Source organism: Panthera onca, chromosome C1, assembly GCF_046562875.1.
Source record: "Panthera onca isolate mPanOnc1 chromosome C1, mPanOnc1 haplotype 2, whole genome shotgun sequence".
NCBI lineage: Eukaryota > Metazoa > Chordata > Mammalia > Carnivora > Felidae > Panthera > Panthera onca.
The window spans coordinates 6,719,255-6,742,486 of NC_138346.1; the positions used below are offsets into that span (position 1 = coordinate 6,719,255).

The 23,232-nt window shown below is 55.6% G+C and overlaps 1 protein-coding gene and 1 long non-coding RNA gene across 5 annotated transcripts in view; one reads left to right on the top strand and one right to left on the bottom strand.

The window, feature by feature from the left end:
* Window positions 1-20,454, bottom strand: part of MROH2A (maestro heat like repeat family member 2A) — a 44,638-nt gene extending 24,184 nt beyond the window's left edge. The window contains exons 1-19 of one of the 3 annotated variants that reach the window (XM_078450760.2): window positions 20,002-20,454; window positions 19,348-19,446; window positions 18,931-19,115; window positions 14,303-14,392; window positions 13,852-14,014; window positions 11,626-11,724; window positions 10,686-10,837; window positions 10,070-10,213; window positions 8,076-8,168; window positions 7,764-7,842; window positions 7,501-7,614; window positions 4,733-4,809; window positions 3,663-3,782; window positions 3,251-3,361; window positions 2,309-2,456; window positions 1,503-1,543; window positions 913-1,054; window positions 675-727; window positions 129-236 (exon numbers count right to left, since the gene is read on the bottom strand). In XM_078450760.2, coding sequence (XP_078306886.2) covers window positions 129-236; window positions 675-727; window positions 913-1,054; window positions 1,503-1,543; window positions 2,309-2,456; window positions 3,251-3,361; window positions 3,663-3,782; window positions 4,733-4,809; window positions 7,501-7,614; window positions 7,764-7,842; window positions 8,076-8,168; window positions 10,070-10,213; window positions 10,686-10,837; window positions 11,626-11,724; window positions 13,852-14,014; window positions 14,303-14,392; window positions 18,931-19,115; window positions 19,348-19,446; window positions 20,002-20,044 — 2,061 coding nt within the window. In that variant the 5' untranslated portion in view covers window positions 20,045-20,454. Of the gene's footprint in view, window positions 1-128; window positions 237-674; window positions 728-912; window positions 1,055-1,502; window positions 1,544-2,308; window positions 2,457-3,250; window positions 3,362-3,662; window positions 3,783-4,732; window positions 4,810-7,500; window positions 7,615-7,763; window positions 7,843-8,075; window positions 8,169-10,069; window positions 10,214-10,685; window positions 10,838-11,625; window positions 11,725-13,851; window positions 14,015-14,302; window positions 14,435-18,930; window positions 19,116-19,347; window positions 19,447-20,001 lie in introns of all 3 variants that reach the window. The other 2 variants (XM_078450759.2, XM_078450761.2) reach the window with 2 other exon arrangements.
* Window positions 10,856-15,717, top strand: LOC144617108 (uncharacterized). Of its 2 annotated transcripts, none has more exons than XR_014138035.1 (5): window positions 10,856-10,941; window positions 11,182-11,660; window positions 12,073-12,211; window positions 12,387-13,555; window positions 15,472-15,717. It is a non-coding gene; the product is annotated as an uncharacterized LOC144617108 (long non-coding RNA). The 2 variants fall into 2 exon arrangements; XR_013557146.2 differs by having other exon boundaries at window positions 12,387-13,550.
* Window positions 20,455-23,232: the final 2,778 nt, after the last annotated feature.

Genomic DNA, 23,232 nt, shown 5'->3' on the forward strand with positions numbered 1-23,232 from the left:
CACCTCTCCTCCCAGAACCCTGTGGACAGCTGCAGGGACAGCTGGGCTCACCCACAGGGCGGGACTCCATCCCACTGTCCCTGGTGTCCCCTCCCTGTCTGAACTGTCTTGATGCTGTGAGGACAAACCTTCTCCAGGGAGGGGCTGTCAAAACTTTCGATCTGGTTGTTCAGCTCTTTGCTCAGACGCAAGCTCCAGTTGGAACCTCGAGTCTTCTTAAGGGAGTTTCTCAGAAACTGAGGAGACAGAAGATGTAGGTGGGCGGTGCCCAAGGACCCCAGTCCTGTCCTCTCCCAGGCTGCGGGAGGGCTGTGTGACCTTGAGTGGTGACTCACCCTCTCTGGCCCCCTTCCCCAATCTCCAGACTGCTCGACCCTTCAAACCCTGATCCCGTGAGCCTGGGGAACAGCTGTGGCTTTGATGCTGGAGGGAGGAGGGTCACCCCGTGCTGCTTTCCTGAACACACGGTTCCCCAAGTTGGAAGGCTCTCTGTTCTCCCCTGCTTGCAGACACAGCCTTGGACGTGCCTGGTGCTCCCCAAGTCTTCTCGGACAGAAGGAGAATGTGTCCTCCAAGGACTCCTAAACTCCCCATGCCGACCCCACCGAGGGCCCTCCCGTGCTCCCTTCCCCTTTCTCCCGGCTCGACCTCAGCAAGCTGGATCATGTCCTCACCTGAATTAGCTTGTCCTCCCAGGTCTTCTGATTCCAAGTAAACTCAGTATGTTCTGCAGAAAGAAGGCCCACCTGTGCTACTTTCTCCCGCTGCTTCCTTCTGGGGACCCCTTCGTCGGTCAGGCACTCGAAGCCCTCCACGGATGGGCTCAGCACATGCTGTCGTCCCCTCCCCGCTTCAAGCCAGGTGATTAGTACGCCAGCAGGCACGCGGGGAGGGGGCCCCCGGGCGCCTCACCTTCCAGGTACTTGACCAGCAGCGGGATCTCCAGCTCCCACATGTCAGCCATGGCGGGCGCGATGCTCCGGCTCAGGGTCCTTAGGAGGTTGAGCATGGCTATCCCACGGCCCTCCCCCTTGTAGGGGGATGACATCAGCACCTGGGTGGGGGACGCCCAGATGCCAGTGGGGCAGGGCAGCCCCCCACCCAGGCACTTTGTTCCCAGAAAGAAGAGGGGCAAGATCATGGGCTTTCTCCCCACCCCAGGCTTCTGCAGAGCGTGGATTAATGCCCAGAGTCAACATAAGGAGCAGAATGCGTGCGTGCAAGGCCCCCAGGGGCAGGCGGGCCCTTGGCAGTGTCCTGGGGATGCGCTGGGGCTGCTCAGAGGCTGAGCAGAGGAATGTGGGAGCACCTTCCCACCAGGTTCCTGGGCATCCGAGCACACAGCCCCTGCCACATGTACCCAAGAGGAATCAAAGGGACCCAGAAAGCTCTGTCCTGCCAAGTGTCTAGCTCCCTCCTCCCTTGGGGGGGTCTTTCAAGAGAGAGATGCCACGGGCCCTGGCCTCAGTCTGCCCAGGGCACAGCCTGGGTGAGCCACTCACCAGGAGACGGGCTAGCAGTTTCTGGGGCGCGGGCAGATCCACTGAGGAAGAAGGAGATGTGACCCTGCTGAAGCTGCCCGGCTGATACTGGGACACACCCCATGCTCCCATGCCCCTGTGCCCCTGAGAAGGGCTTTGCCCTAGAAGGTACTTTCCTGAACCGTCCCATTGCCCCCAGAACAGAGGATGGGTTGGCGCAGGGACCAGTGATAGGTCCATAAATAACATCATTTTAATTGGTTGATCCTAGGAAGAAGGGAGAATTGCGCTTTGCGCTGGGGCTTAGAAGACATCGGGGGCGGGGGCAGCTAGTCCAGAGCCCAGGGGAGGTCATGAAGAAGACCCTTCACCATTTGCCATCCCTGGCTCCTAAAGGGCTCCTAAAATCACACCCACCACCAGCAACGCCCATCCAGCAAAGCCCCAGCCCCACGAGAACAGCCTCCTTGGAAGAGCAGTGTCACTCCACCCTTAGGTGGGGCCAGTCACTTCTTGGAGAGTCTGACATGGACAGTGCTGCACTGGGGTTACAGACGACTCCCATGGGACCCAGACAAGTCACATGTGGAGAAAGCCTGAGCCTCCATGGGTGAGGTCCTGGGAGGGGTGCAGGGGGAGGGGATGTGAGGAATGACCCGCCAAAGGAAGCTGGCTCCATTTCAACCCCTCCTCAGATATGCTAAGGGCCTCCGGCCTGGCTGTTTGGACTCCTAGATGCTTCCTGGAAAACGGGGAGAGGACACACTCGGAGACACGGAGTGACCGGCCCGCCCAAGCCCCCCAGCCAGCGCAGGGACACTGCCCACCGTGCCTGCTCTTGCTGGCCACGCTGGCCTCCACATCCTTGGTGTGCGGCTGGCGTTCCGCCAGGTTTGTGAGACTGATGCAGATGGGAGTCAAGGCCTCGGTGTGATCTGTCTCCATGATGTAGCACAGGAGCCGCAGCCAGAACTCCTGGGTTGGGGGCAGAGGGGCAGGATCGGCGGCGGCATCCGTGGCCACACGAGATCCGTCAGGCCCGCCCCACGGTGCCGGCCTGTGAGTCCAGGACTGGCTCTAAGCAGGTGCTCCCTGGGCTGTAGCCACCATGAATCTTCTCACTCTCTCTGTTATTCAGATAAGCTGCCCCCGGCCAGGGAGCGTCCAGCCCAGAGTCTCACAGAGTGGACAAGGATTCCCTCCTGATGCTATCGTGGTAAATTTTTTCCTACTTTTTGCCAAATCACACTGTATCGCAATGAAAAGTTGACACCCTTGTTTCCCTCTTAAGCTTGTGACCTCCTTGGGGTTACACGGAGCCCTCGCAGTATAAGCCTTCGTGTCTTCACGTGCTAGGAACTCACTGGATGCTTGTGCAATTAAACAATTAAAATCATATCTACACACACACACACACACACACACACACACACACACGAACACCAGGGCTGCAGGGGCTTTAAGGTAATAGACACATTTCTGGCAATAAGCCAATGGATACCTATTGAGGCCCTCTGGGTGCCAAGCACTGCCTTAGTGTCTGGGGGGCTAAGCTCCCACCAAGGACCCAGCTCTGGAACTGGACCTTCAAGGACAAGAGCTCGGGTCGTGGGAAGATGGAGGCCCTCCGGGCCCCCCAGGCAGCGGGACTGGGAGAAGAAACAACACAGAGCTCTGGGCATGCGTCATTGCCCTGTCCGCCCCCTCCACTCCGAGCCTGGTGTGGGACCCACACAAGTCAAGCTGTCGGCTGCAGGGTGACCACTCACATTGGTCATCCCACTGACGGAAGAGGTTATGATCCGCACGGTGTCCATGGTGACTTTGTGAACCATCTTCTCCTCCAGGTCCCTCTGATAAAAGCTCTCCCGGCGATTTGTCTGGAAGGCAGAACCGAGGGGTCCCTGCTCGCGGGCGGGTGCCCTGCAGCCTTCAGTGTGGACTCCTCACCCCCGTGAGGCTCCACGCCCCGGAACCGGGTCTCCAGGGTTTTCTGGATTCCCTGCCTGGCGTGACTGCTCACACCTTTACCTACGGCTCACTGCGTCTCTGTGCCTGTGTCATGAACGCAGACTCACCCAGGTTTGAGCACAGATACACGGGGCGGATTCTTGCCTCAGTGCTTCGGCAGCCGCTTCCAAGGCCCGGCTGCGCCATGGTCTACATATCAGGGCCACTCACCAGTTTATAGGTGGATAGAGTCAGCTGCACAGACACGTACTTCAGGCCCCAGCCTCTGATCCTGTCCTGGTAGCCAGACAGAGCCAACTGGCCGATGATGCGGAGAATAGCCATCCTTACCTGTGGGGACGGGCAGCAGACAAGCCGGGGACTGGGATGGGCTCCGAGGGAGAAGGGCTCAGCATCTAACGCCGAATCCCGTGATCTGAGACGGCCAGGAATTGGGGGTGCTCTGGGCAGGAAGGAGCCTCAGGGGCTACCACCCACTCTGCCCCCCACCCCCTGCCTCGTCCAGGGGCGCCCATCTGTAGCAGGCCCACCCAGGAGCCCTATCTGAGCCTCCCAGAGACAGGGAACACACTCCCTTCTAGACAGGCTATGCCCTTCTCAGGCAGCCCTGGAGGGGACAGCCTGACTCTTATCCTGGGCCCATCCAGGCTTGGGCTCACATTCGCAAAACCCTACGTGGGGGCAGCACAGAACAAACCTGTTCTCTCTTCCCTTGACGGCCTCCACATTTTGAGAACAGCGCGGCCTAAATCTCCAGCCCAAATCCCACCCCACCCCACCCCCCAGGCCCTCTAGACCCTCGCCCTCCTGGACCCACGACCAGAACTGAAGCTACATTCCAAGGTGGCCGTGGCTACAGTGGAGACCGGACTGTGGGGTTTTGGGGGCCTGTATCTGGAGGGTGCAAGGTGTGTGTCTTTCGAATTTCAAGTTGCTTTCTTCAAATGCAGTAAAGGCTACACAAAACCCTCAGGCGGCCACGCAGCTCTGGATGACGCAGGATTCACCCAGCCTCTCCTCTGTCCAGGGTGCTGGCTGGGCCCCTTCATCGGGCAACTCCAGGTCCTTGAGGAGAGCTGTGGTCCTGCTCCCGTGGGCCTCACACTTCTCCAGCCCTACTCGGTGCTGGCCAGGAAGCTAGGTTTTCCATCAAAGGGCCTCCAGCAGGCCGCCCTCCCCACAGAGCTGGAGAGGAGTGAAGGCCGCCCACCGGACTTCCCTCCGCCGCCCCCTCAGAGTGCCCCGAGCCCCATCCCCTTCCGGGTGTCTGCCCCCGTTACCTTGAAGCGGGTGTCAGAGAGGGTGGTCTTGACCACCCGGATGGCCAGGTAGATGGTCCTGACATTCATTCTGGGCTCTGAAAGAGGAACACCAGCCTGGAGGGCCACCGGCCTCAGAGCTGGGCTCTGAGGCGATGCCCGGGACTCCCAGCGAGACCCCCAGAGCAGCAGGCCTGCCCCCCACCTTCTACCAGGAGCCAGGCATCAGCTGGCTCGTCCACGTCACGCCTCCTGAGAGCCTCCGACTCCCACCGCGGCTCGGGGCCGCCTCCCTCAGAGGCCTCGCTGGCCACCTCCCTGTCCTCTCAATGTCTGTCCCACCCCACCCGGTGCCAGGGGAGAGCATGGCTTTTATGCCTCACAGCTTGGCCTCTGCTTTGTGATTCTCATGGAACCCAGCCGGGCCCTCCTTGAGGTGAGAGCCCCACCTACTATCACTTTAGCACCTTCAGGTGGGCACATGGTGGGCTGGGCACACGGTGGGCACGCATAGACCGTTAAGCACAGCAGGGCAGAGCCCGGGCTCTGGTACCAGGCTGCCTGGGTTCAGACCCTGTGTCTGCCACAACGTAGCTATGTGACCGCAGGTGAATTCCTCAGCCCCCTGTGCCTCAGTTTCCCTACCTTTAAAATGTGGATAACAACAGTACCTCTCTCACAGAGCTTCTGTGAGCAGTAATGACAGCGCTTGGCACACAAGAAGTGCTTTGGAAGCGTTTGTTAGTCATAGAATTGCGGACAGCCAATTGGGGGAGAAGGAAGATTGACAGAGGTAAGAAAGAGGGGCGCCTGGGTGCCTCAGTTGGTTAAGCATCTGACTCTTCACATCGGCTCAGGCCGTGATCTCGCTGTCGTGGGATCGAGCCCCGCAGTGAGCTCTGTGCGGACAGCATGGAGCCTGCTTGGGATTCTCTCTCTCCCTCTCTCTCTGCCCCTCCCCCTGCCAAAATAAATAAATCAACTTAAACAAAAGAGAGAGAGAGAGAGAGAGAGAGAGAGAGAGAGAGGTAAGAGAGCCATGAGAAGATTCCGGAGAGGTCCAGTGTGGACAGAATTGCAGTCGGGTGCTCGGGCTCACAGTACACACAAGGCTACATGTTACTACAAGTCAATGCTGGTGGACAAGTAGCGGGCAACCAGGCACTAAGAGAGCAGGTTCCAATTTTGAGTTTTTATCTGCAAAATAGAAACTTTTTTTCTGATTTTAAGAATAATGTGTGTTCATTGCGAAATTAAACTAAAAGGTAACCGCTCAACAGTTTGTGTCCTTCTACACTCACTCAGGCAAAGCTAAGCATATAGATTTCTTGCAAGTAATCAAGATCATGTAACACCCCACCCCCCACACCATACTATCACCCTTAATACAGAGAGGGCTTCTTTCCCATGAAAAAATACAGATTGCCTATATCCTTTAAGGTTGAGTAATATTCCACTATGTGTATATACTATTCTTCATTCCAGAAATTCCCTATAGAAAAACATTTAGGTTGTTTCTAATGTTTTGCTTGTATGCACGACGTGGTAATGAACGTCATTGTCCAGTTACCTTCGGGCAATTATATCCTTCAGACAATTGTCAAGAAGCTGGACTGTTGAGCCCAAGTTTTGGTCCCTAACCAACTGAACATCCAGAATGCTTTATCAACTTACACAAGAAGCTAGTTTCTTTTTTTTTTTTTTTCTAGCACAGGGATTAGCAAAGTATAACCCGCAGGTTAAATCCAGGTCAAAGCCCATTTTTGTAAATAAAGTTTTATTGGAACATAGCCCCACTGTGCAGTTTATGACTGCTTTTACACAGCTGAGTAACTGTCACAGAGACCATATGGCCTATAAAGCTGAAAGTATTTTTACTATCAGGCCTTTTACAAAAAAATGGTGAGGCCAACTCTAGTCATTATTATCTCTGTCCATCAGATAAATCTGCATTTTTTTTTTAAGAGGAAGTTTCACTGTCAGCAGAACGTGCTTCATATAAAGTTGCCCAGTCTGTGCACTGCACAGGGCACTCAGCTGAAGGACTGAACAGGAGTGGCCATGCTCTTCTCACCAAATCATGAACCTGCCGGGCCACGTGCTCCCAGCAAGGGATGTCTTGTCCCAGTTCACACAGAGGCACTGTCTGAGCTGCTGCCTCAGCTGGGGAGAGTATTCCCCTTTTGATAACAGGGCCAGGGTTCTAGTTTGGGCTTAGGGATTCAGAACCAGGAGTTTCAACTATGATTGGGCATTGGGACAGTGGGGCTTTAGGGCTATGCCTACATGACATAACTAGGCCTTACATAAAGCCTTTGATTTAGTTTTGGGGGGGTAGTTCTAAGATTCAGATTAAAAGTTGGAGGGGTGCCTGGGTGGCTCAGTCGGTTGGTTAAGCGTCCGACTTCGGCTCAGGTCATGATCTCACGGTCCGTGAGTTCGAGCCCCGTGTCGGGCTCTGTGCTGTGCTGACAGCTCGGAGCCCAGAGCCTGCTTCTCTCTGCCCCTCCCCCACTCACGCTCTGTCTATCAAGAAATGAATAAACGTTAAAAAAAAAAAAAGTTGGAAATTCAGACTCAGGTGGAAGCCAGGATTCAGGGTTTGCGGACACAGCTGGGGGTGGGGGTCACGGTGCTGGTTAGGTTCAAGCACAGAAAATGCGAGGCAACAGACAGCCATGACCCCTTGGCCCAGCCAGTGATGTCAACAAAAGAGGAAATGACCGAGTTCCAGATATGTGTGAGACCCGCTTCCCCTGACTCCCGCCCCACCTCCTGGTCCTGCTCACCAGCTGCGCTCACTACTGCCCTAATCAGGGTCAATGTCCCCACGCGGATGGCCTCTTGGCTCATCTCCATCTGACCGAGGAAGAATTTCATCAGCTCCTTGGGGTAGGACCGGGCTGCACGGGGGAAGGCTGCCTTAGTCATACGCCCCCTGGGCCAGACAGATGGAGCCAGAGGAGGCAGCCCTGGGGGGCGGGGACTCCCAGGGGGGGCAGGGACTCCCCCCCCCCCAATCAGGCTCACAGGGGACCTGGGGGAGCCTCACCGAGGGCTATGAAGCAGTGTACGATCTCCGCCAGGTTTTGGCTGCTGTACTGCTGCTGGGCAGGAGCCTTGGCACACACCTGGGGAGGGGGCGTGCAGGGAGGGTGGTGAGACGACAAGCAGAGGCGGGATGCAAGTACGGGGCGGCCCGGCCGTGGCAGAGCTGCGTGGGCAACCAATGCCTCCCAGCCCCCGTGGGATACGGGAGCCAGATGAACGAGATGGGGGCTCCACAGCCACACCACCCGCCACCGCCCACTCCCCACGGCAGCACCCCGAGAATGCTGGAGCCCCGCCAAGCTCGCGGCCTCACCTGGATGTGCAGTTCCGTGAAAATGGTGTGTAGTTGCATTTGGGGGACGGGGGTGTTGGTGGTGACGGACGTTTCCAGGATCTGCCTCAAGACCTGCAATGAACGGGCCGATGATTCAGGGTCAGTGAACTCTGGACTCTTGTGGCTCAGAGGGGCCCATCAGCCGGCGGTGTCAGCATCCCCCCTGGGAGCTGGCGAGAAACGCAGAGGATGTGGAGAAACGGGGACCCTCTTGTGCCATTGGTGGGAATGCAAACTGGTGCAGCCGCTCTGGAAAACAGTGTGGAGGTTCCTCAAAAAATTAAAAATAGACCTACCCTATGACCCAGCAGTAGCACTGCTAGGAATTTCCCCAAGAGATACAGGAGTGCTGATGCATAGGGGCACCTGTACCCCAATGTTTACAGCAGCACTCTCAACAATAGCCAAATTATGGAAAGAGCCTAAAAGTCCATCCACGGATGAACGGATAAAGAAATTGTGGTTTATATACACAATGGAGTACTACGTGGCAATGAGAAAGAATGAAATATGGCCTTTTGTAGCAACGTGGATGGAACTGGAGAGGGTGATGCTAAGTGAAATAAGCCATACAGGGAAAGACAGATACCATATGGTTTCACTCTTATGTGGGTCCCGAGAAACTTAACAGAAGATCATGGGGGAGGGGAAGGGCGAAAAAAAGTTACAGAGGGGGAAGGAGGCAAACCATAAGAGACTCTTAAATACTGAGAACAAACTGAGGGTTGATGGGGGGCGGGTGATGGGTATTGAGGAGGGCACCTGTTGGGATGAGCACTGGGCATTGTATGGAAACCAATTCGACAATAAATTTCATAAAAAGAAAAAAGAAAGAAAAAGAAAGAAATGCAGTCTCTCAGGCTGCATTTGATGCAGCCTGAGATTTGATGAATCCGATCCTGCATTGTCAACAAGCCCCCAAGCTATTCCCAGGCACAGTGATGCTTGGAAAGTGCTGTGCTAAGCCCCTGAGCATGGCATTCAAGGCCCTCTTCCCCTTTCTCCCCTATCCACCTGGCAGCGAATCTCATTCTTCAGCCAGAGTGATCGAAGGACGGCCCCCTAAATCTATCGTATTAATTTCTGCTCTTTGCTTTTGTAGCTGAGGACCACGCCTCTGCTGTAGGTGAGTGACACAGCCCAGGTCACGCCTTCACTCAGAACCCTGCCAAGGCTCCATCCCACACAGGTTACGGGCTATCGTGGGTTAAAGGGTCTCCCGAAAATTCATGTGCACCCGGAGCCTCAGAATGTGACTTTATTTGAAAATGAGGCTTTCCAGGGGCACCTGGGTGGCTCAGGCGGTCAAGGGTCCAGCTTCGGCTCCGGTCATGATCTCACGGTTTGTGAGTTCGAGCCCCACATCGGGCTCTGTGCCGACAGCTGGGAGCCCGGAGCCTGCTTCAGATTCTGTGTCTCCCTCTCTCTCTCTCTGTCTGTCCCCCGCTCGTGCTCTGTCTCTGTCTCCCAAAAGTAAACATTAACAAAATTAAAAGAAAAAAGAAAATGAGGCTTTCCAGATGTCATGAGGTAAGGGCCTCAGATGAAATGAACCATCCAACAACTGGCGTCCTTATAAGAAGAGGGGAGGACACGGAGAAGAGAGCACGTGAAGAGAGGGGGACGACGGAAGGCTGCAGCCACCAGCCAAGCAACGCGGGGGGCCCCCGGAAGCCGGAAGAGGCAGCCAAAGGATTCCTCTCCAGGGCCTTCGGGAGGAGCGCCCCTGGAACGTGAGGCTGCCTTTCTGTGACTTGGAGCCGCCCACCCTGTGGTTCTCCTACGGCAGCCCCAGGAAACTAACACGCAGCCTCACCGCAGCCTCCAAGACCCTTCGGGATCTCGTCCCTTCCACCTGGAACAGCAGTGTTTGTTTCTCAAAAATCCAGTGAGCGCGGAGCCCCGGCTTCTACTCAGGTGACACTCCCCCTGCCGACGCGGGACCCAGAGGAGCCAAGCCTGCAGCCTCTCACCTGCGTGATGAACAGGGCCTCCAGGCCGCCCCGGTATTCCGCCAGCAGCAGGGGGATGTAGTCGTACAACTGATTCCGAAGGTCGTCGTTGGGCAGGAGGAGGGTCAGCATGGGCTTCAGGGACTTGATGACCCCCAGCTTCACCTACCACAGGAGCCCGGGAGCCCCAGCGAGGCCCAGTGAGGTCACCCCATCCGGAGAGTCCAGGGCACGTGACAGAGAGGGCCTTGGGAGTAGTCGGGGCCCCACCCGAGACCCCACGGGCAGGCGACGAGCCCGGACTGTCCCTGCGAGTCCCGGCTCTGTCACTTGGGAGAACCTGTCTGAGCGCCTGAGTTTCCTCGTTTGTAAACCGGTCCTACGGCACAGCTCCTCTAGGTAAAACGCACCGTAACAGGGACCCTCCTCCAGCAACTCCTGGGGTCTTTCTCAAGCCAGGCCCCCCGGGGCCCCAGGGCCCGTGCAGGTCAGCTCCTCCATTGATCGGGTCACCGTCTCTCCGGGTTCTGAGAACGAGGCTGGACCCAGTGGTCTCTCAGCCCTCCTTAGCCACACAGGCTGGGGAGCCAGGACCTGGGGGGGACCACAGGACCCCCTTGAGAGGGGTGCTTCTCACCTCAGGGTTGTGGTTCCTTAGCCACACGGTCACGAAATAGCGATACATCGGGAACAGCTTCATGGCAAACTGATCTTCCGTCATCACAGGGTACACACTGTCCTCCAGATGCCGCAGGTAAAACTGGACCGTCTCACAGAAGGTCTCCATGGCTACGGAGCAGGGTGGGGGCGGTGAGCCCTGAGGGGCAGCAGCGGACGAGGTCTCCCCGGGCCACCTCCCTCCAGAAGCGTTGGCACACTTCTGTAACCAGCAGGTGAGCGAGATGGCCTCAGACAGCCTAGAAAATGCCTCTCTTCAGCCCGTGCTCTCTGCCTTCCAATTTTTATCAGCTTTCTACCTGTGTGTGAGGGGGGTTGTTAAGCCTATGGGTGTGTCCAGACCCCAGTCCTTGAGATTCACATACAGGGGTCAAGGGTAGGATATGACTCCTTACTCACAGCCCGAGGATTGTCCCACAGAGGGCAGTGAGCACATTTTGTCTTATTCTTCTCAGGTATCAGGGATTTGGGACCCCCCGAAACACTTAAGAAATCAAAACCTGGGGCAAGGAGATCAGACCATAAAAAGCATCCGAGACCAGCCCTGGTCGGGCCCAACATAGAGCCATGTTCCCTGGTTCCCTCTCCTGTGAAATCCCGTCGTCCTCCTGAAACGCTCGAAACAGAGCCGGGTAAACCGAGTCACAGAGACAACTTCCTCCCGCTAAGCCGTGTTCCCTTGAAAGCACCAGCCACAGTTCCACCACCTGTGTCCCCCCACCCCCCAGAGAGCCGATCGGGGCCACACGAAGCAGGAGATTGGACAAATGCTCGGGAATAAGTGAACAACCTACCTCCTGTTCAGCAAACCCCTCCAACCGCTTGCCCGGGGCCCTCGTCCAGCCCCCTGGCCGGGCCCCACCGGCGGGCCCCACCGGCGGGCCCCACCAGGCACGTACCACTGCAGATCACCTGGCACATCTTGGCTTCATTGGTGAGCCTCAGCATCGTGAATATGGTGGCCAGGGTGATGCCCATGTATGGCATGAATTCAAACACTGTGCAGCGGGACGAGAGGTGGCAGGGAGTCGGGGGCGGGTCAGCAGGGACAGGGCAGAGGACAAGCCCGCTTCCTGCCACCTCCCGCCCCCACGGGGCCCGGCGTGCGGCTGAGGCCACAGGATAAAGTGTGGAAGTCAGTGGGAGGTGAAAGGAACAAACCGGAAACAAGCGAAGGGGGAGGAAGCAGGAAAGGAAGGAGACCGGGGACAGGGAGACAGAAGGAGGAGGAGGAGGAGGAGGGGGAGACAGAACCATAGGGAGGAGCGGGCAGAGCAGAAAGTCAGGGAGGGGAGACTGAGCGTGGCTCCTGGATAGATGCCTGGCTCTTTACGTGTCCCACCAAGGTCCTTGGATGAACAAAGACACAGGGAGACAGGCAGCAAGAAAGAGAGACCAGAAGAAGGCAACAGGCGGGCAGAGAAAGGAAGGAAACCGAGGGATGCTGGGGGCAGAGAAGAGGCGTTGTTGGGGGAAAGGGAACAGGTGACAGAGCCACCCTCCCCTCCAAGCCTGGCCCCTCCAGCGGCCGTCTCAGAGCAGCTAGTCCCCTGTCCCCCGCCCCACTCTCTCCACCCACCCGGCCCCATCTGACCAGAGCCCCTGCAAAACGGGACACGCTGGCCCCCGGGCCCTTCCTGAGCCACCGCCCTTCTCGCAGGTTCCACACCACCGCCACCCTGTCCCCGTCTCCCTGCCAACTCTCTTCCTGACGTCGGGTTTCTCCGAGCTGGGTTCTGCCCGCCTCCTCTCCTCTGTCTGCATCTGTGGGCGTGGACGGCTTTGAGCACCACCCACACGCCAAAGACCCTGGGAGGAAGGCCCCCCACACCTGCCCTCGGACCCGACTCTGCATCCACGCATCAGCTGGCCACCTGACCCCGCCCCTCGAAAGTCCCACAGGAATGTGAACTCAGTGCACCTGCCCGGCAGCCAGCTGCTCACGCCTGAAGCTCGGAGTCTTCCTTGGCTCCTCTTTTTTTTCCTTCACCTCCAGCACAGAACTCATCAGCAAGTGCCATCAGTCGGAGCCTCATTCATCTCTCCCGTCTGCGCACCCCTCACCAGCTTGGCCCCAGCCTCAGCCACCATCGCCTCTCACGTACACACCTCTCATCCCTTCTCCACCCACACAACAGCTAGAATGTTCCTCCTGGAACCTGCGTGTCACAAGGCAACCCTGCAGCTTTCCAGGGCTCTCAAGTAAGGTCCAGACTCTACCACACCCACCAGGCCCTGCCAGTCTCTCCAACCCTACTTTCCACCATCTGCCCTCCCCCTAACGACAGCCACAGTGACCTCTCAGTCCTTCAGAGAAGCTGAGCCTTTCCCTGCCTCAGGGCCTTTGCACATGACGTTCTCCGTGCAGAACGCCCTCCCGCATCTGGTTCTTCACCATCGTCTCGTCCTTTCGGGTCACAGCTGAAATGTCGCTACCCCAGTGAGGGCCCCACAGAGGTGAGGGCCCCTCCCTCCTGATCTCAAACAGCCACCAGGCTGTTCTCGTCACACCACATGTCATCTCATATGATGATGGCCGATTTTCTTGTTTACTTGTTTACCGTCCTTTATGGAGGCGGGACCGAGCGCATTGTACTCACTGCCACTGTGCAGCGGGAGCTCAGCACCTGCTTGTGGAATGGCGGGGGGGGGGGAGGGGATAAGAAGGAAAAGAGATGCGAACACGAGAGAACGGGGCCCGAGAGGGAGAACGGTCTGGAGAAAGAACGGCAGAGGAATGAAGAGACAGAAATGAGAGGCAGGAACACGGAATCTCGACAGCTGAGGGAGACGCGGAGACGGAAAGAAGGAATGCCAGAGGAAGGTAAGGTAAGAGGGGGGATGGTTGAAGCGGGAGACAGGGATGAAGGAGAGCTTGTGTCGGGATGAGCACTGGGCGATGCATGGAATCGTCAGGTGACTGGATGACCCTCCTGAAACTGATATTACGCTGGACTCAAAAGAAAAACTTAAAAAAATGTAAAAACTAGAAAAGAGAGAAGTGGGGCTGGTCAGAGAAGAGAGAGGCAGTGACCGGGAGGGAGCGCCAGGCCGGCCTGCGGGGCCAGACACCCCCCCCCCCCCACCCCGCCGCCGCCCCGGGCTGAGGACCCACGTGCGCCTACCGTTGCCATTGGCCAGTTTCGCCAAGGTGACGATGACGAATTCGTCCGTGAGGTTGAGAGGCTTGAGGTGGTGCTGCAGCTCATACATGACCAAGTTGAAGTGGTTGCGGGACAAAGCCACCAGGGTGTCGCTGGCCACCTCTGCCTTCACGTAGCCCTCCACCTGCAGGGGACGGGGGAGGGACGTGTGTCTCCACCACCCGCTGGGCTGCCATGAAAACCCTCCTGCCCCACACCTGCTCCAGCTCAGGCTCCGCCTCTTCTTGCCCCCCCCCCCGCCCCCCGAGGTCACTGGACCAGAGAAGCCAAGCCTCTCCCTGCCTCAGGGCCTTTGCACATGATGTTCTCCGTGCAGAACTAAATCCTGCATCCACCCCAGGCCACCAACATCTCAGCCCCTGGGCTGGCAGGGGAGGGGGGCAGGCCACCGATGGACCCAGGGCTTCACTACCTCCAGGCTCTCCCTCATCTCCTTGGAGGCGATGGCGACCAGCCTCTGGACGCCCTGATCCTCTAGCTCCCCCTCCTGCTGGATGATCTCCTGGAGGATGTTGTAAATGTTGACTTTGCGCTGGGTGGAAATCTGGGAAACGATTACGGGCGGGCGGGAAGATCCTGGACTAGGTTGTGGCGCCTGGGATGGACCCAGCCCTGCCCCCAACACAGCCCACCATCTTCTCCCTCCACTGGCCCTCCTCCCATATACCCGTGATTGGCAAGATATGTGTATTTGATCTTTGTCCCCTTTCTGGTTTCTGGTACAGAGCTCCTAAAACCCTTGGGAGTTCCCTAAGTGATGAGAGCCCTGAAAGAGTCCTTTGTTGCCTTAATGAGGTGACTTGGAAAGCACGTAAGGATGGGGGCTGGTTGCCAGGAGAACCATCCCTTTCATTAGAGGCTCGTAACTTTCAGTCTTGGAGTGGGGGAGGGGCCGGAATCCGAATGCATTGACCACAGCCAATGATTCAATCAGCGGTGCCTCTGTAATGAGGCCTCCGTAGGTCGCAGATCAGGGCTCAGCGAGCTTCCGGGCTGGCAAACAACATGGGGATTCTGGGAGAGCGGTGCACCCCAAGAAAGCACAGAACCTCCGCACCCGTTCTCCGTGGCTTCCCCTCTGCATCACCTCCATCTGGCCATTCCTGAGTTCGATCCTTTTATAATAGACTAGTAATCCAGCGAGCGGTCTGTTCCTCTGAGTTGTGTGACCCACTCTAGCAAATCAATCAAACCCAGGGAGGGAGTTCAACAGCCAGTCGGTCAGAGGCACGGGGGACAAGCAGGGGCGGGGGCAGCTTTGTGGGACTGAGCCCTTAACCTATGGGATCCGATGCTGTCTCCAGGTGGGTAGGTCAGAACTGAGGTGAACTGTGGGACACCCCACTGGTGTTTGAGAACCGCTCGGTGGTGGAGGGGCTGGGGAACCCCACATGCATTGCAACTGGTTCCAGAATGAGTCATACCCCACCTGGCGGTTGTCCTCAAGCCGCCCAACAGGCAGGCCCTACCGTGTTCTACCCTCAACACCGTTCTCCGCCCTCCCCCCGTCCGACTCATCCAACTGGCCCTGGCGGTGTGGCCCGCAAATCTGTTCTCTTTTCCCTGTTCTCGGTCCGGCAGAGTCAGCAAGACAAGAGTCACATGGTCAGCGCCCCAGATTCTCCACACACTTGTCACTGGCCCACTTGAAAGCCCAAGAACGCAGTCCGCCCTGGTGGGGGAGCACTCGATGCCAAGAAATGTGCCTCTCACTCCCTTTTGATTCCTGGATAGCCTTATCGCCATCTTAAATGACCCCGTTTAAGGTAGAATTGGACACAGAGACCGTATTCCCAGACCATGGCGATTAAAATAGCCCTTACTGAATCAGGCTTGACCAGCTGCTCTTGCAGAATGAGTGTGGGCCGTTGACATGGGGGCCATGGCCCGCAAAGCCCTTGGAAAGGGGCCTCCTCTCTGTTGGGAGGGCGGCCACTTCCCAGCAGCCCCAGAGGCCTTGGAAAAGGCACCTCAAGAAGGAAGAAATTCACTCAAACTTATATGTTCACCTAGTGAAATCTGCTCCAGAGAGTCGTGGCCTTGTTTGCCTGGTGTCGCCCTAGCGAATAACCGAGGCTTCTAAACTCCAACCAGAGATTCCTCATGAAAATCCCTGGAAGTAAGAAAACTGGGGGGCCTTGGCCGTTCGGTACTGCCTGGCCCTGGACCAGTGTCCCTCAGTCTTTTTTTAGATCGTTCCCTAAAGAGCCTTCTTAGACATTTTTTCCTGATTGCACCCCTACGCATGAAGCCTTAATTCCCCGAGTATATGGCGTATCTGTTTATGTGCCTCTCTGTACTTGATACATAAAGAAGTAAGGTTTTCTTCAGCGAATCCATTTTAGCCGGGGGTAGGGGGAACAGTATCACCCCCGTGGAGAATGCATGCTCTAGATTTTCAAAGAGAACTCAAGGACACCTGTAGGCTTCATTAACACTCCTGCAGGACCTGTATAAACAGCCAGGTAAATTTTAATAAGACCAGCCTCCTCTGTGATCAAGAGGCATCTCTGGAGAATATTTATGGTCGCATGGCAAAAACTGTCAAAGACTTGAAAACTGACCTAAAGACAGGCACCAGAGGAGGTCTTGGGGCTGTCTGCAGCCGCTCAAAGATTATGGGGCCTCAAGCGGGGGGCACTCTTGATCCCCCGTGATTGTCTAGGCTACGTTATCTGGGGACAGAAGCTCAGTCTTAGGAAACTGATACGAATGCAAATGCTTCCTCCCTAGCAACAAAAATCATTGCCGTTCCTGGCAATGTCAATGACTTTTGTCTGGTTTAACAGATTTTGACATTCTGCTGGCTCCTTCACTATTCAATGAAGAACGGAAATCTCCGAAACAGGTTAATTTCGAATGTGCCTACGTGTTTAGAGTCTATGTATTGCCACTGATTATTGACGAGGGAGCATGGGGCGAGCTGAAGACAAAGTACAGGCTGACAGCACCCTCCCCCCACCCCCGCCAGGTGGGATACGTGTGATATTCCCCCCCAGACACTCCTGGCTGCCCAAGAAGAGGGGAAAGGAAAGAAAGCAAATGGTTGACTGATGGAGATCGAGGTCACGTAGGACGGGAGTCTCCTTCAGTTTACGGATGACTTAGTAACGGCAAGAAAAAGGCAATCTTATCCAGAACCTAATCTCCAGAAACCTATAGACTCCGTTTCCTGGAGCCCTCATATCACCCTCATCAAGATGTAAGGGGGTTTAAGTGCTTGCCGTGGTGATGTGGGAAACAAAGGCAAATGAAAAATTTGATTCCCGTACTGCCTACAGCCCAGTGACGAGTCCTTGAAACAGACAGAGTGACCTCCCTCTAGGAGCTCAGCTGCCTCGATGATGACACTTTGTTAAGGGTAAAAGGGAATCTTGGTTTCACGTTATCCTGAGCCCCAGGATCCTGTAAGTCTGCTTTAACATATAAAAATTCCTTTATCTCAACTCCCCAAGATACATGCAGGCAATCATACTCCAAGCTTATGGCCCCCTGATATACATCTGAAGGGTCTCATGACTGAGGTTTTACTAAACAGTAGTAAATGGCGTTTTCCTAACAGCAGCCAGCCCCTCAAGGACCTGGAAACCTTGCTTCAAAATTCCTTAGAGACTTACGCTGTCCCCAACCCCCTCCCAACCTGAGGTATATAATGAGTTATCTGTCACAACCCAACGCAGCTCTTTCTGCCCACAGGTCCTGTCCCTGTGCTTTAATAAAATCACCTTTCTGCACCAAAGACGTCTTGAAGAATTCTTTCTTGGCCATCGGCTCTGCACCCCCCATCACCCCAAAACCCCATCAATTATGGCCTGGGTGTTAACCATGCTCTTAAATGTTTTATATCTCCCGACACCTCGGGGCCTCGATGACCATGGAGAGCCCACCCCTCCCAGGCTTAGCCAGTTACTACCAAGAGCAAACAGCTCCCCAGGGAGCATGCTTTTCAAATGCAAACCAGCCAGTCCAAAGCTGGTACCATCCACCTGCTCTCCCACTGGGAGCCACTATCCACCTGCCCCTAATGACCCCAGGGCCACATGCCAGACAACCAGGGACAGCCCCGATACCCAGAGCCCGCTGAAATTGTTCACACTAGCCCATCTTCAGCCTGCTCACCCCGCCTGTCCCACCCCCCTCCCCCCACCAGAGACCACAATATAGACTCTTGCCCCCATTCCCTCCTCGCTCCCTCTGTTTCCTGGCCAACCCTGGTGCTTGCTCATGTGGCCCTGCATGATATGGCCTGTCCCCTCCCCCCCACCCCCTCCCCCCCGCACCTCCTAATAAACCCACATTTTAAAAGTCCATTACAAAACCCTTTGCCTGTCTTTGCTCCTCACAGCTGCCACCCATCTTTCTACAAAATCAAGCTTTCTCTAAAGAATTCCTACAAAGATCTCCCGCACTTCCCAGCCCCAAAGGCTACAGGACAGTCTAAACTCCAGCAGTTCTCAAAGTGTGGTCTCCAGACCAGCAGCCTCAGCATCACCTGGGAAGGTGTTAGAAATGCTGATTCTCAGGCCAGCCCCACAGACCTACTGAATCAGTAACTCTCAGGGCGGGGCCCAACAATCTGGGTCTTAACGAGCTCTCCAGGGGACCCTGATGCTCTGCCCCAAACTCTGCCCTGTCTTGCCCACCGCGATTTCCCGTCACACCGCCCATCACTCCCTCCTACGCCCTCCACCCCACTCCTGTCCCTGGCTAAGCAGTCTCCGGGCTGGCCCAGCACCACTTTGCACCCGGTTCTGCTACGTCTTGGCTGCCCCAGGTCTACCTGCTTCACTCCTTCAACATCTTTGTGACTACGTTCGTGAGCCCTAGGACAACGGCTCCCCAACCCACCGTGTCAGAATAAGGCAACTTTTTAAAAATTACCAAAGCCCCAGGCTCCCATGGGTCCTGTGAGTCAGAGCCTCACCATCTTGCCAGTGTCTGTGCCCCAGCACCCAGCCCTGTGCCTGCGATGGTCAGTAATGTGTGCTGACCCACGGGTGGCTGGGCTCCGAGGTGGGGCCGGAGGCCAGCGGGCCCTACCTCGGGCACCTGCAGGCAACGGATGAGAGCGTTGATCACCGCGGAGGGCTCCGTGGTGGCCTTCTCCGTGATTATCACCGAGGCCAGCATCTTCCGCATGTCAGGACCTGCCCCCCCAGCAGTGTCCGTCTTTGCTGACCCGCTGTCCATGATGTTGAGGAGGTTTGTGACTTGTTGGAAAGTACCTGAGACAAGGTGGTGCAGGGGTGCCCGCTGAGGTGGCCGTCACGGGAAGTGCTCCCGCGCCCAGGCCCTCCCGACGCGGCCAGGGAAGCCATGCTCTTGCCACGATTGGGCGGGGCCTCCCTGTCCTCGTGCAGACAGAGAAACCGAGACCTAGGCTGGGACACGCCCTCAAGGAGTCAATGGCCAGGACTGGACGGGACAGGAATGCAGGGGTGGGGCCGACTTTCTTACCTCCGTCATCGTCTGGCTCCAGGGGTTCCGGGTCCTCCGTTTCCTCTGCTGGGCCCTCGTCTGAGCCTACCACTGCTTCCGTCATCTCCTCCACAAGCTCTTCGGAGACAAGATTTGTAAAATCGTTGGTGTATCAACACAACCCAAGAGACCACCCCCCCGCCAAGAGTCACACCCTGCATAACCCTCTCCCCTTCGGTGTGGGCAGAACCAGGACTTGGCTAGACCCGTGTTCTAACCAGTAGACCGAGGCCAAGGTGACAGGAAGCCACTCCCAGGGTCGTGTGCTCTCATAGCAGCCTCTGTGTCCTAGGGATGGGAGAGGGAGTCTCACGCTAGCCTTGAAGTTAACGGCGTGGCCTAAACTGCCTGTGGAAGGGACCCTGTGGCAAGAAGCTGAGGACATCAGTCCTCCAACCCCATAAGCTTGGAAGAGAACTAAGCTCCGGAAAGGATGTGTCTGCGCCAACATGAAGGCAGCCTGTGAGACCCCCCCGACTCCGGATCCCCGGAAACCGTGCGATGATAGACGGGTGTTGTTTTAAGCCACTGAGTTGATGCCATTTATCACACAGCAGTGGCTAACTTGGTTAAGAAGGGCCCTTCCTCTCTCTTCTCTCCACACCGAACACTAACGATTAATGAGAAACCCACCTCCGCCGTCCTCGTTGCTCCTCTCAAGGAGCTCTCGTGACATCAGCAGCTTCTCAAGGGTTGACCAACAACACAGATGTCAAAATGGAGGACTGAAGGCTCCCAGATCCGTTCGCCCCCTGACCAGAGTTCCCCAAGCCTGAAACTCCACGGGCTCTTCACCGTCCTGAGCTCTTTCCCTCCTGGGAATCTGTTGAAGAGCTACTCTGGGACTTAACTACTGACCTTTCCTCGGAGTCCCCTCCTGGTTGGGACAAAAATGCACCACAAGGAGAGGATGCCTAATACACATCAAAGGTAATGTGGACAAGGGCAGGTGGGTCGTCAAGGAAGTGGGACGGTTGGCTTCTCAGCCGTAATGTGGATGAGGAAGAGGTCTCCTGGCAGGGTGGGAGGGTTTCACTAGAACCATCACCGTTAGGTCGCAGACCCTTGGAACTCTGAGATCTAACTGCCTTCCTGAGTCTTGATCAACTGAGGGCTTCAAGGGGTGCGCAGGGCCCTGTATTAAAACGCCGCATTATGTTGTCATTAGACGTTTCTTTTATCCATATGTGCGGTGGAATACGGTGGTCTGTTTGGGAAAGGGGCATAGCGGGAGCGGGCGTTATCAACTACCACATCCCCTGGGGATGCCCTGTTGGTTTTTAAGCTCCACAGAAGCTTCCAGGGTGAAATCTGAAACTGGCCTCTGTACTCAGAGGGTGGGGAGAGACTGAAGAAGCCACTCCATGTTGGCAGGTGGCAGTTTTCATAAGCAGGAGAACTTACACAGGAGTTTCATCTTGGGCAGCATCAGGACAAGTGAATCTCTGCACCCGCCAACCACATCTTACAAGTTTATACAGAGGTCTTAACCAGGTTCAGTCACCTGTACCATCAAGGTGGCCTCAACACCATCTCAGTATCCCGAAACGATCTCCTTGGATCATCCTCTGGGAGTGGGAAAGGCAAGCAGAACCCACATTCCAAGGACAGGAGAGGGGATGCGAAGCCTCCGATTTCCCAGGTCCAGCTCACAGGTCAGCTGGCAGTCATGTCTTCTCATTGACCTCTTCACTTCCACCCTGTGGTCATAGGACCTCCGGGTGGGAAGATGTGGTCAGGACAGCTGGGGTGGGATGGGTGACAGAGGGGTCCTGGGAAGAGGACTCTTCCTCCCCAAGGACTGGGTGGCTTACAGGATGGGGCAGGGGGTTCCCCCTGACAGGTAAGAGAGCAGGTACCCCATTTCCTGAACCAAAAGTGGAGCCCAAGATTTTCTCGTCAGTTGTAGCTGTAACAGGCCAGATCAAAAGTTTGAGCAACGAAATATTGGCCTTTGGAAACTTGCTATGCATTACAGAGCAATAGAACAAGACTCAGAGCCACGTAGGTCCACGACGGCTTAGTGAAAATTCCCACTCAAAGTTTGCCCATGCGGCCAAGAGGCCTGCTCCTCAGTCTCTGATAGCGGGATGCTTTTTGCCCTTTGCAGCCCACTTCTACTTCGTTGAAGCCAGATGGTTGGAAAATGAGCTTCGCAGGCATGTTGCTAAACCCTTCTTCCCCGTAAAATTCCTGCGTTGTTCCTCACTCTGCCCTTTGGAGACATACTGACCAATATGGAAGAGACACAAGAAGACGGTTATCACATGCCTCGCTTTCGTGGCTACCTCTCCCACTCTCCTCTGGGCCTGCTCTTTTCCTTCAAAGATCATTCAAATGACACGGCTCCCATTCCGTTCCACAGACCCTACCTGCCTGCCCGCTGCGAGCAGCTAAGCACAGCTCTCCGTGTAGAAGTGGATATAGAAGTGGGCAGGACGTGCCTGCATCCTCTGACAGTCTAAAGACCCAACCCATGGAAGATCGTGGGTTTAGGGCCAGCACTGAATGTATCAGTTAGCCATTGCTGTGTAACAAACGGCCTCAGAGCTTAAGGACAGAAAACAACCATTTACTGTTGTTCATAAATCTGTGGGTCAGTGGGTAGATCTGTTGCTCTGGGCCATCTCTAGCCATGGAGTTGCTTGTACATCTGCAGTCCGCTGGTGGGCTGGGTGAGGGCTGGCTGGTCTAGGACAGCCTCCCACAGGGACCTGGCAGTTGGCTAGCTATCGGCTGAAGAGGCCAGCGTGATTGGAACACATGTCTGTCACACAGTAGGGCTCACCCAGGCTGTTTTTACAGTAGGTAAGTGGGCTTCAGGAACAGGAAGGCCTCCTGACGCCTAGACCCAGAAGTGGTACCCACCCACTCTGTCACATGCCACCAAAGCAGGTCACAGTCCAGCCGGGACTTGAGGGGTGGGGAAATAGATCCTCCTCTCGATGGGAAGAGCTGCAAAGCCACATTGTGAAGGGCCTGGCTATCAGGAGGGGTGCAGAAAGGGGCCGCTTTTTTGTCGCACATACGATGAGTACAGAAGCCATGGAAAAGGTGAGATGCCCCTGCACATACTATCCAGAGGAGATACTAAAGCGATGAGATCAAGGACAAAGAAGAGGGCTGTACTTGGTTTTCTGAAATGAAATTGTTTTTTGGGTTTCTTTTTCAGGGTAGGGCAATAACATTTGACTCCCGTATAATCCATTCATGAAATCGGCCACTCTCGTGTGCTGTCACTCTACCGGGCTTCCTACCTCTGCTTCTACAGGAACTAAGTTGAAAATAAGTATCTGTAGAAACACGTGACTTTAAATGCACGAGAAGCACCAAGGCAGGATGTGGGGAAAACGGACACAACATAAACGTGTAGTGGACACATCCGGGAGCCTGTCCCCGGCTCACTAGCTCCCTCTCCCCTGACCACCGGGGTCAGTCATGGCTTCTGGTGGCCATGTTTTCCCTGTGCAACCCCTCCCTCCACATTCCTGATCGGACGACCAAACGTTCTGTCATACTGGTGTATTATTTGCAGAATTAGCACGTGTAGTGTAACAGCAAATAAATGCAACAACAATGAAGAGAAGAACACCTAAGAAATAGAATTTCTATGAATTTATTAATGTCTTTAGTTGTGGAAAACATCAGAGAAAATACACTTGTGAGACACTGTGCTTTGGGCTTCTCTCAAATTCAGATCCATTTGGCACAAGCCATGGTAATACCCTTGAGCCCACCATTCATCAATTTTATACATCATTCTTTTCCCTAAAGCCAGAAATCAGACACTGTTCTCAAAAGAACCTGTGCCAATGATTTATTTTTTTAAGTTTATTTTTATTTATTTTGATAGAGAGAGAGAGA